At 43.5% G+C, this 12,944-nt stretch overlaps 1 protein-coding gene across 1 annotated transcript in view; it reads left to right on the top strand.

The window, feature by feature from the left end:
- Positions 1 to 11,750, top strand: part of NOX3 (NADPH oxidase 3) — a 69,179-nt gene extending 57,429 nt beyond the window's left edge. The window contains 3 exon segments of the mRNA XM_004601096.2: positions 1,599 to 1,673; positions 1,675 to 1,724; positions 11,624 to 11,750. Of these exon segments, the coding sequence (XP_004601153.2) occupies positions 1,599 to 1,673; positions 1,675 to 1,724; positions 11,624 to 11,750 (252 nt within the window).
- The last annotated feature ends 1,194 nt before the right edge of the window (positions 11,751 to 12,944 follow it).

Raw genomic sequence — 12,944 nt, 5'->3', positions numbered from 1 at the left:
AGGCCACGGTGGTTGTCCACAAGGATTGTGTAGATGTCTACAAGAGGGTCCTCCTCTGAGGAGTGTCTCACAAAACAGACACCCTCCACCCAGACTGTCTGCCTCGAGGCATCAGCCACTCAACATGGAGACATAAGGGAAGTGGCTAGTGATGTGGGGAATGGGATGTCATTTCTGTCACCAGACTCAGGCGAGGAGACTGAGGTGTGGCAGAGACAGCTGCAGTTGGTATTTGAAGATCATGCCAACTGGGGTCCTGAGAAATGGATTGAATTACCATGAGATTCAGTTACAGAACTTTCATGTTTGAGGTTCAGTCATACAATGATCAAACACCCATCCCTCCACCAGGGCATATCTTCCACCACCAATGCCTCTAGTATCCCTCCCCCAGTTCAACCCTCCCCCTGCCTCTATGGCAGATAATTTCCCCCAGACTTTCTCTCTACTTTTGGGCATTATGGTTTGCAATACAGATACTGAGAGGCCTTCACATTTGGTTCTTTTTCTACTTTCAGCACATATCTCCCATCCCAAACAATTCCTCCAACCATCCTTGCCTTAGTGATCCCCTCTCTATTCCAGCTGCCTTGTCCCCAGCCTATGAGGCAGGCTTCCAACTATGAAGCAATATTCCTGGCCCTTGTGTCTACTGTCCTTGGGTGTCAGTCTCATATTATGTTACTTTTTATTCCACATATGAGTGCAGTCATTCTATGTCTGTCCCTCTCTTTCTGACTCATTTCACTTAGCATGATACTCTCCATGACCATCCACTAATAAGCAAATGTAATAATTTCATCCTAATGGAAAAACTTGGGGGAGTTGAAATCCAAGAGAGGTGCAGAGATCTTAAAATGGAGATTGGAAAGGGTTTAACCCTGTAATCTGCTTTAACCCTGTACTCGGGGTTAACTCTTGAAGACAGGAGAGTAAGAAAAAACAAAATCTGATGTGCTCCCCCACCCCATGCTCTCTGCTGCCAGTGTCAGGTGCCGTATAATGATAGATTCAGCTTCACCCCAGAATTTTCCTCACTCCAGTCCAGCTCCAAGTTCCGTGATTAAATGACAGGGGGTCAAAGGTCAGGTTTGCTCTTGGAAAGTGTGGAGGAACAAAGGATGCGGCTTTGTGCTTACTTTCCACAAATCACAGTCACTGTGTAAGTCTCATGTCTTTGAAGCAAAAGCGCATGCTCCAGGATCATGGTCTTTTCAACCACTCCAGGAAGGGGCCTCGTTCCTATAGCACCGAGACAGAGTAGAAAAGCAAATGGGACAGAAGGCCTGTGGGAGAAGGCAGAACCCAGGAGCTCTGACAACAAGAATAAGCATGTCCAGCCCCATCCAAAAGGACAGTGGTTCAAGTGGAACACCTGGCCTGCCGTGTGCAAGGCCCCGGGTTGGATTCCTGGCATCACTCAGCACCACTGGGTGTTTCCCCCTTGCAGCAATTGCAACAAAAATAAGATTTTGCATATTAACTCTATAGCCGGATATTGCAACTTCATCCACTGCTTAGTAGATATTTCCTTTCCCCCTCCCATAACTAGCCACTGATAACATTGATGAATTTGTTTGTCTGTTTGTTTTATGTAGGCTATTTACATAGCTCTACACTGGGATGAAACGACTGATGCGATTACGGGGTTAAAGCAGAAAACCTCCTACGGAAAGGCCCAACTGGAACAAGGAGTTTCAGCAAATGGCTTACAACCACCCCAGGTAAGGCACTCGGGCTATATCCCTGCCCACAGCAAGCATCCAGAGATAAATGCAAGTTGCTGCTGATAGGGAGGGTTTGGGCATGCACGCTTGTTAGTCTGTAGTACAGAGAACCTCATTTCAAGACAAAACATTGTCCTTAAAATAGAAGGTCATCTCACTCGCCCCAAGGGGTGGGAAGAAAAAGAGAAAAGAAAAAGATGGCCCTGGGTTAGCTCAGAACCCACCAACTTCTGCCTGACCACTTCCATCTGACACTTGGCAATTGCCTTGAAAGTTTCCACCCTTACCACCAATGAAAGGTGACAGCTTGTCTGGAGAGATAGTACAGCAGGTAGGGGAGAGCACTTGACTTGCACTGGAGGAACCTGGGTTTGAGCCCCAGAAACCCATATGGTCCCCTGATCATGGCCAGGAATAACTCCTGAGTGCAGAGCCAGGAGTAACTCCTGAGCTTAAATGGGTTTGGCAGAAAGAAAGAGAGATATAAAGAGAAGGAAAGAAAGAAAGAAAGAAAGAAAGAAAGAAAGAAAGAAAGAAAGAAAGAAAGAAGAAGAAAGAAAGAAAGAAAGAAAGAAAGAAAGAAGAAGAAAGAAAGAAAGAAAGAAGAAAGAAAGAAAGATAAGAAAGAAAGATAGGAAGGAAGGAAGGAAGGAAGGAAGGAAGGAAGGAAGGAAGGAAGGAAGGAAGGAAGGAAGGAAGCAAGGAAGGAAGGGAGGAGGGAGGGAGGGAGGGAGGGAGGGAGGGAGGGAGGGAGGGAGGGAGGAGGGAGGGAGGGAGGAAGGGAGAAAGAAAGAGAGGAAGAAAGAAAGAGAGAAGAGAGAAAGAAAGAAAGAGAGAAAGAAAGAAAGAAAGAAAGAAAGAAAGAAAGAAAGAAAGAAAGAAAGAAAGAAAGAAAGAAAGAAAGAAAGAAAGAAAGAAAGAGAAAGAAAGAAAGAAAGAAAGAAAGAAAAGAGAAAGAAAGAAGAAGAGAAGAAGAAAGAAGAGAGAAAGAAAGAAAGACAAAGAGAAAGAGAGAGAGAGAGAGAGAGAGAGAGAGAGAAATTGTAGCTTGTTGATGACCTATTTCTTCAAGACATTCTTTGTGAGAAGAGTTGATTTCTAATCCCCCAACTGGAGAATCCACTTGCATCAAACTGTAAGTTAAAACTAGTCTGTCCAGCAAAGCAGATGAAAAGTGGTTAAGGTTGTGACAGCAACACAGGTAAGCCGTGGACAGGCCTGAGTGCTGACTCAGTCTCCTGTGTAAATAAGAGCAGAGTTTCCTGCCTTGCCTGCCGTGCGGATTAGATGAGTAGATAGAGAGAAGTGCTCAACATGTTTTGATTAATGTAGCAAATTGTGAGCTATTGTAATTCATGCCATGCCCACTGTCACCATTCCTGTTGTCACAATTATTTCATATCATAAATTTTGATGTAAAGGAGGCAAAGCATTTGCTCTGGGACCGCCAGCAAGGCTGAAGACTGTGCTTTTTGATTCTAGAAGTAACTATGTGATCTTGGACAGGGTCATTTATTCTAGCTATTTTACCTTGTTTTAAGGCATGGCTGTTCCAACACACCCACCACATTGCTTTCAGAACCAAGAAAACACGTGGCTTGTTGATAAGGGCAGAGCACATGTACCTAGTTACCCTTATGATTTCATGTCCCCTAAGCCAACTGCTGTTTTGAAGACCCTTATTCTAGGGCTACTGAAAGTCAGCATGGGCTCGTCACGTCATTGTTTCAAGACTCCCTTCTGAATTTGAGGAAGGAGCAGAAAGATGCAGAGGGTGTTCCAAATGGGCTGGAAGAGCAGGAGGACACAGAGTCACTGTCCACTGCAGGAACCTATGATGCAAGCAGAGCTGGAACTGGGTAGGGTAAAGGAACAGTCGTTGGAAAAGTTGCAAGGGGGGTCAGTCCTAAGACGTTAGAGCTCTTTCCCAGAGGGCCGCCATGAGGAGAGCACAGAGGCAGGATGGAGTCCCTCTTGTCTTCCGTGGCATCTCTCGGCAGTCAGAAGCATCTTTAGGGAGCACAGACAGAGCGGGGAGGTGTCCCATGGTGGTGGGCTTGGATCTGAAGAGGCCACTGGAATCTGGATCTTTTCTGAGGATGCCTAGGCCGACCCCAATCAGGACAGTTTCCTCTGAAAAAAAAAAAAAAGCAAACATCTAGCAGATGCAGGCAATCAGGTCTCCTGGTCTTTAACATATGCAGCTTACCTGTTCCATACCCAGGCAGAAACGCACAGCATGTCCATGAACATGAGTCAAGGGCGAGGTCAGACATAAGGTCGTTGCTCGGGGGTGGCATGAAGGGGGCGAGGGGAGGTGGAGCAAAGCCTTGGAGCCTTTCCATCCAAGGTAGAACAAAGATACATCTATAAATGTATAGAGATCCAGGAACCAAACTCGTGGAAGGATAAGAAGATACATTCTCTCTCTGCAGTGTATAGAGTTCTGCTGGGTACATGGCTTCTAGCTATTTTATTCACCTAAACATTTAGATAGTGCCCCCTCTTCTTTTTGTCCACGGTGCTCAGCCACCAAGAGCAGATGGCCGATTGTCTGTCTGCTGTTGGTTCTTTTTCCCTTTGGCTGTCTGAGTCCTCCTGCCCAGAAAATAGTGCCTCATCAAATGCTGCCTACTTCCCTAGTCTTTTTCCTGCCCTATGGAACACATTTGTACTAGTATTCGTCCTTTGGATCATGGGAAACCCACTTTTACCTTTTTTTTCATTCTGTTCTCTGACTCCAGTACAATAGTGTCCCATCTGATCAGGGGATCAGAGGATCATGTGAAGGCGGGGACACTAGACACCACGGCCACCTGTCCTGGTGAGCACGGTCTTCTAACCCTTCCCAGCAGCGTTTTTCAAAGATCAGGATAGAAAAGTCAATTCTACTTATCCAAACTTTAGCTATTTAAATGCTCTCCCCATGAACAACTGTTATCTCTTCCAGAGTAGAAGAGATTCCCCAAAGCTCAAGCCTCAAACACATCCTATACTGAAGCTTTATTTTAAATCACCTATTTGTAAATAGCCTTCAGCTCTAGAACACTCTGCCTGGTTGTCTAAATCCACCCCATCAACGGAATTAATTGCAGACACACATAGACCAAGCCCCATCATTCTCTTATCCCTGGAACTACAGGTTCCCTGGGAAGAAGTCGGGCTCAGTAAAGAGCTTCACACCACACCGCCAAAAGATTTTTATAATGACCTCCTTAAAATAATTTTGTGCTCTGCTGTGTAAAAGAAGATTTATGCTTAATGAAGCTTTTAATGAAGAAATCTCGGAAAGGGAATGCCAATAAAATCTAATTTTTAAACAAGAAAATCTAATATTGAGAAGTATTTCAATATCCTGGCCTTTGTCCAGCTATAAATGAAACACACAATCCAATTACTGTTCTGCACAAAGGACAAAGTCCCATTAATTTTCCTCAAGATGGTTATTAAGGAGATAAACAGTATGTTTTCCCCTTATTATGTCAAGGATATGTTTGTTCCCAAGCCCACTTGGCTACTCTTACAAGACAGGTCTGTCCTGTCATTAGCTCATATCTTTTGGCAAAGATGAGTCAGAAAGAATCGGTGGGCTTGTTCATGGCCTCAGAAAAGGGTCTTTGTTCTTGAGAATCTTTGAAGTTGGCTCTCAACCATTTCTATTCATCAGCGCAAAGCCAAGGATTCTTAGGGCTTACTCTTTTTAAAAACATTTACCTGTTCACTCAAAGCTGGAGTTTGTTCTCATTCTAAGAAGAAGGAGTTAAATCAAAAGAATAAAGGGGAAAGGGGACAAAACTATTTTTTTTATAGAACATGAAAAACAGCACCAAAAATAAGGCTTGAAGGGAAGCAGATCAAAGAGACTAGTGCAAGCTATAAAGGAACCAGAAAATTGCAAAAATAACAGTCAGAGAGAAACAAATTGGTGGGCATCAAAATGAATACAAATAAGGAAAAAGGAGGAAAATTAAAATGAGATCAAAGACAGAAAGTAGAAACCAGGAAAGTATATTCTGTTGTTTTTATTTGCAATTACTGTTCATGACGATGTCTGCCAATGTATGATCCAAATTCATACATTCGTTGAAATGTCCAAATTCAGATGCATGCAGCAACTATTGTGTAGTACTTAAGTTAGACATAGATAAGTACTTTAAACACCAAAACAATAAAATTCATGCTCCAATTAAAATATAGGTTAATTAAATACATGCCTTGATAGCATTTTCTAATTTATCAAAACGTGCATCTACCCAAAACTGGAAGAAGCTGTACTTCATTTTTTTTTAAATATTCTCAATATGTTCCTAAGTTTTAGACAAATGTTCAGAAAATCAGGGAATAGCTTCCAAGAAAGTAGATAGAATAAAAATAAATATATCTTTGTCACATCAAGCTACTTTTTTGATAAACACACATTGTGATATATTCCACCTTCTGGATTTGTGGATCGGTTGTTTTTAACACACTGAATTAAATGATTCCCTGTAGGATTTCACCTTTGGTCTTACACTTCATATACTGTTTTTAAGTTGGCTACTTTTTGACATGTCCACTAATAACTTCCCCATTCCTTCTAGGCATTAAGCTTTATGTAATAATTATCATAGAAACTTTCAAGGTTTGACCATTTTTTCATAACTCTGCTGAAAATATTTCTAATTATTAAATTAGAGTATCCGCATTTGTTAGAACAGTCAACCTAGGGATGAAGAAAGATACCCACACCTACAAGATTGGGGAGCTTATCATCCATAATGCATGGATGTATTTTAAACCAACTATTGTTTGCAGAAATGTAGAAATACCTGTCTGCTAAATTGAGTAAACGTGTCCATCTGGAACCACATTTGCTTGCATGCGCACCCTCCAATTCTCATTTGTACGTGCATATGCCCAAAATGTTTTTAAATGACATCTTTAGGAAATTGACATTCTGATAATAGCATCAGAACCCTCCATAGAACAGGATACTCCGAACACTCACTGTATAACTACCTTTCAGCGGACATAAAGAAAGAGATTGAAATGGAAATGTTATTTGTGATAAATGATGGTTTCATGAGAAAAATAAAGTCCCCATAGGCTTGTCACTGGGGCATTGTTAATATAACCTTTCTACCATGGGACACTCCATTTTCCAGTTACAGTCTAGAGTAGATTCCATTATAATGATTCAGCACCCTTGGGCCCAAATAGCATCAAATTCCTCAACAGAACCACACACCTTCAGTCCCACACACCCAGACTGAGTGTCAGAGGGAACAGCCCCCAATATTCCCAAGTACTACTTGAAAAATCTCCCCTTCCTGGCACCCCTAAAAAAAAAGGAAAGAAAAAAGAAAATGACTGGCATTTGTTTGTTTGTGGAGTCACACAAGATGGGCCTACCTTTACTCTGAAGTTTCCGTGATGCTATTTCACATCGTTAGAAATGGTTAAAAGAATGGGATGTTTCTGTATGCAGTAGTTTATAGCTTAGCATTTTCTCAGAGAGGAGAAAGAGACAGGGTTGGCAGGCAAAAGGGCTTTACTATTCTCCATGTGTCAGGGCTACAAATCACCTGCTTTTCTTTTTCTCCTCAAGAAAGTCCTCATAGGGGGCTGGAGTGATAGCACAGCAGGTAGGGCGTTTGCCTTGCACGTGGCCGACCTAGGTTCGATTCCCAGCATCCCATATGGCCCCCTGAGCACCGCCAGGAGTAATTCCTGAGTGCGATCCGGGAGTAACCCCTGTGCATTGCCAGGTGTGACCCAAAAAGAAAAAAAAAAAGAAGAAGAAAGTCCTCATGACCAGTAACTGCCCATTTCTCAGGCTTAGCACAGTAACCAACATTCCTAGTGAAAGGATGGCAAGAAGGAATGGTGGGCAGCTGGACAAGAGCACTAACTCTTGCAGAAGCAGATAGAATTGTTGGGGAAGGGGCGCGGGGGGGGGGTGGAGGGGCACATCGCAGCTGTGACAATCACTGCTAAGGGTATCTGTTACTACTCCGAAACAACGGAGCTATTGCGCTATTAGGCTGCAGAGAAAACCACCCGCATTGGCTGTCACAAATCAAGTGGGTGAAGGGTTAAAAAGGGGAAAAACATTTGGTCAGTACAATTATGGTCTGTGGTGATGGGGCAGGGGGTGGGGAATGATGTTGCACGAAATATAATTATGCCATGAATCATTTGGAGGCATTTTCTAATGGAAAACACTCTCCAGGAGAGATTAACCAAAAGTTGTGTCCATCCTACAACACCAACCTAGTAAGGGGCCCTCATCTCTTTCCTGCGCCTCCATAAATCCACGGGAAGCTTCTGTTTATCGATTTTATTTGCAGAATACACTCAGGGTCTAAAGTAATTTGATTTTTTTTAATGGGGGTTTAGGGTCTGCCCCTATAGGCTTATAACTTACCAAGCATAAAAGTCAGCACATAAAAACAAACATACAATTTAGAGAGCGCTGGGCTCAGGGCAGCAGAGGCTGGGAGGCTGGCAAGAGGGTGGGTTTGCTCTGGGGAGCCTGCATGTGCCCAAATATCTGCTGCCTGGAAATCTTTGTGACCTTTGGAACCCTGTGCAAGGCAGAACCGATTTTGAAAAATGCATCATTCCCGCAGAGCAGAGTCCTGTTGGTGTTCAGATGGCAAGCGAAGGAAAGGGGCATTTTCTTTACAGGTTAGCAGGGCTGAAAAGAATCCTGCCAAGGTTGGCCATCTTTGCCGTTCGTGTGAAAACGGTCCTCGCGGCAGTCAGCAGCTCCTACTGATCGATGCTGCTGCTAATGCTGCTCCTGTTCCAGCCCCCCAATGCCTGCACACGCTCGGGAGCCTGCAAGCCGGAACCTGAACCATAACATCTCCTGTTCTCGCACATCTTGTGCAGAGAATCTGGCGTTTTGCTTTGTTTTGAAATCCTAAGCAATCATGAGTCATTACACTTTATTGAAGATTTTTTTTTCCTTAACCAAGCCTCTTGGGGTTTTATTGCACTTGTCCATGACCTCGTAAAAGAAAAAGGAAAAAAAAATGGGGCAGGGGAAAAGCTATTTCTCAAGAATGCACAGGGCGCTAGCAACAGACTGGCCTCTCTCCACCTGCCAGGAAGGGAGATAATGAATGGCCTTTGTGAGTCGTTGTGGCCAGTGCCTTGCCAGGGACGGTTACCTGAATACAGAAAAGTGTGTACTTAGCTGTAGTAATGGCCACAGCTTCAAAGGCAGCGGGGTGGCTGTGAACTGTAGGAGACCCCGTAGCACGCCTGGCAGCAGCAACCTGAATCCTTTGAAACGGAGCCTTAAAGGCAGAGCATCAAAGGGCATCCTCGGGCTCGGTAAACAGTCCCCACGGCAGCGCACGAAAGGGCAATCCCAGCCTGTGGGAAGGGGCTGGTGGGCAACCACCTTACTGACACCTCCACGCCTGGGGAGCTAACACTGCCCACCACGGCGCCTTTGAACGGAGATGCAAGGCTCCCTCGGCCCCCACACCAGGCTGAGGAGGCAGAGGAGGGTTTTGCCTGACCCAGTCCAGATGCATTAGCCCAGGATGCAGACACCACACCAAGCACAGGGGAAGCCTGTCATCAACGCGGGGTGAGGGGTTAACAGCCGCATCCCCTTTTCTGTTCAGCTCCGTGCAGCCTCTGTAAATTCATGAGGTGTCCCCAGCATGAGGCTGAAAACCGGAGCATGCAGGCTATGTCTTGTCTGAATTCTCAAGGAGCGTTGAGAAGCTAGGGGAAATTCTCCCCAGAGATACATATTTTCTTGCGCAGAAAGGACATGGAAGGTTTGAGGCCGACAGTCAGCATATCTCAAGTTACCCAGCCACGAAGCGCTCTTCAGCATCGTCTTCTTCTTCCTCAGTTCCTGAAAGTGGCTTCGTTAAGCCCCCGACTCTGATTTTTCAGTGGGAAATATTTTCTGAAGAAGTGCTTTCTCCAATTGAGCCAGGGCAGTGATTTGGTTTTGTTTTGTTTTGTTTTAAGAAAAATAGCACTTAGGTAATTTAAATGCATCATCATGGACAAATGAATCCACTCGATAAGTTTCTTTGAAGTGAGAGCTTGAAATGCAATTGAACCATCCACTTCTACCATAGATGTTCCAGTCAGTTCTCAAACTCACAATTAAAGTGTGGATACAGAATATGTGGCCAACAACCACATATATAAGTAATAAGAATTATATAAATGATATATAAGTGAATAACTGTCATCCCATTGCTCATCGATTTGTTCGAGCGGGCACCAGTAACGTCTCTCATTGAGAGACTTATTGTTACTGTTTTTGGCATATCTAATATGCACGGGTAGCTTGCCAGGCTCTGCTGCATGGGCTCGATACTCTCGGTAGCTTGCCGGGTTCTCCAAGAGGGGCGGAGGAATCGAACTTGGATCAGCCGCGTGAAAGGCGAATGCCCAACCGCTGTGCTATCGCTTCAGCCCATATAAGTGAATATATAAGTAAATAAGATGTAGACTACATACACGTTTCCCAGTAGAAAACCAGTACTGATGAGGTACAGAGAACTGGTTCCTGGGGGCTGAGGAAAGCCCCTAAAAGTGAGTCACAGGACTTCAGTCTCAGCTATGGTCTTGCTAATGAGACATTCCTTGGTTTCTAGCTCAGGGATATATGTCTTAACAGTCTGCCTAGATGCTTTCTGCACAGCAAAGTATGAGAAATGTTGATCTGGGTTCAGAGGCTGGGGAAAGGCTAGATCAAGGCACATGTGGTCTCCATAAGACTTTGGCCCCTCCTGGCTTCCAAAGACCCCCTGACTCCTTGCACCCCCACATTGCTTCTATATTTGAAGACCCAGCAGCTGTGGTCACAATGCACTGAACAGTCCCTGGGCCACCCCAATATGTAAAATTCCTCTCCGATAGTTATCTGAAATGTCATGATTAAAGATGACAACTTTTGGCTGACTTCATTTTCAACAAATGTCTCTTTCCTCTCCAACTCTTCTTTTGAGCCTTTTCTAAAAACGAAAGTAATTCCAGCAGGAAAAATAAGCTAAATTGCTATTACTTTGGTATAAATTTTATTATCTACCAAAAGGCAGGGTTTAGCAAGATATTCATAACTAACACTTTAACCCCATTTGTATTGTGTTCTCTAATTTGGCTTTCAATAAAACACACCATGTAGTCTTGATTATCTTGGCTTTAGATGTGTGAAAAATGAGGTTCAGAGTCTTGTATGGGGCACAGGATGTGGCCTAAATGGTAGAACACGTATATGCCCCACATAAGAGAGGCCCTGAGTTTGATCCCAGCACTGTGGGCCACACTGCACAGTAGGGCATCTCTGGAAGTTGGCACGGCTCCCGCTGCTCCACCCAGCACTATGGGATGTCGCCCTGATTCTTAAAATAATAAACCAAGAAACAGAGTCTTCCCTGAGACCAGGTAGATAATCAGGAGCAGAATCATTTATTTCTTCAATTAACAAAAATGGTTCGATTATCTACTATTCACTGGGCACTGTGGTGGGATGACAATATAAACCAATCAGAGTAGGTTCCTGCTCTCAGCAAACTCCTATCCTGGTCTCCACCCCATGAAGATGCTACTCAAGGTCACCTAACCACAAAGCCAGCCGGTATGGCTTCCATCTCAAAACCCCCTTCCAACTCATCGAGGCCCCCACCGGCTTCAGATCTTCTCGGCACCACTGGCCGGGGTGATTCAGGGTCTAACAGTCCTCTGGGAACCTGTGTGGGAACAGGGTGATCAAAGCAAGACAAGAGAATCTAAGAGAAGAGGAAGCGGGTTGAGGAAACTCAATGATCAATGAGCTCAGTTGCAACCATTTTGCTCCTTCACTTGTCGTGCCTTGGCTTCTGGCCAGGCCGGCTCTGAGTGACACACTCCTTCCTTCGCTATTCCTTCTGCAGCAGCAGTATTGGCGTGTTCTTCTGTGGGCCCAAAAGTCTCTCAAAAACGCTCCAAAAGATGTGCCATTTGCATTCGTCAGCTGACCCCAGGGGGGTGCATTTTTACTACAATCAGGAAAGCTTCTAGACTTCGGAGATGAAATCACAGTATTGAGTAAGTGGCTACAGTGATAAAGGTCAAGGGTTGGAAAACTTCCTGTAAAATAATTGCGTTTACTTCAGTATTTAGCATGACAGGGGCCAATTATTTTAGGCTCTTTGAACCATATGGTCTGAGTCAAAACTAAGCAAGCTCTGCCATTTTAATCTCCACCACCGCCAAAGATACGTCGCTGATGGAGATGGCTGGGTTCCAAGAAAACTTTATTTATGAACGCTGAAATAGAATTTCACATACTTTTCTTATGTCATAAGATATTCTTTTGACTTGTTTCCAATGATTGAAAATTGCACAAGTCATTCTTAGCGGATGTGCTACCCCAATAAAATAAAAGATAGTAGTAGGCCAGGGGAGTAGATTGCTGATGCAGATATACGTCCTGTCTCCCAAACATGTTTTCCTGTTTGATGTTACATGCAGTATAGAGACTGCATGTAACAATATGATGTAGCTGCCTGCCTCGCAGTGTCCTGTAGAAGCCATTTCAAATTTCCATCACTCCAATGGCAAACTGCCTTATATCCATATCTGATCTTTCCTGCTTAAACTAAAGCTCCTTTGTTGCTTTTCTCATCCTCTGTCAACCTGAGAAATTACCCACAGAAGTTATCATTCATAAAAAATCTTCTATATACTTGAAAATGATAATAAAATCATCCTTTACTATCCTTTTTCTAGTTCAAATAATGCTGATTTCTTAACCTTTCCATCTAGGATATATATTTGAGCCTTTCAATCATTCTTGGTTCTCTTTTTCAAATCCATTTCCATTTCCCCACATCCTTTTAAAATGTGTCGACTGAAATGAAACAGTATGTTCTAATAGAAAAATGACTTGTATTATATAGAAAGTGATTTTTTTAGACCTTGTATCCCATATGTTTTCCAATTGAACTAAATTCCTTTTCTTTTCTTTCCCCTGACTTTTTTTTCTTTACTTTCTTCCCTTCTTCCTTTTCTATCTTTTTTTCTTTCTTCTATATTTCTCAGGCTCTCCTACATACTTTTGATCACTATTATATCTTATCTTTAATCATCTTGATACTCATCTCCAATTTTAGCTTTGCCCCACAAATACACAGGGAATTTTTCTTTAATAATAGGGCTAGTTATTCTATACTATGCAGCTGTTTTATGCCAATGTATTTATAATATATTCAC

Source organism: Sorex araneus, chromosome 4 (assembly GCF_027595985.1).
Source record: "Sorex araneus isolate mSorAra2 chromosome 4, mSorAra2.pri, whole genome shotgun sequence".
Taxonomy (NCBI): Eukaryota; Metazoa; Chordata; class Mammalia; order Eulipotyphla; family Soricidae; genus Sorex; species Sorex araneus.
This window is presented reverse-complemented; position numbering and strand designations above follow the sequence as displayed.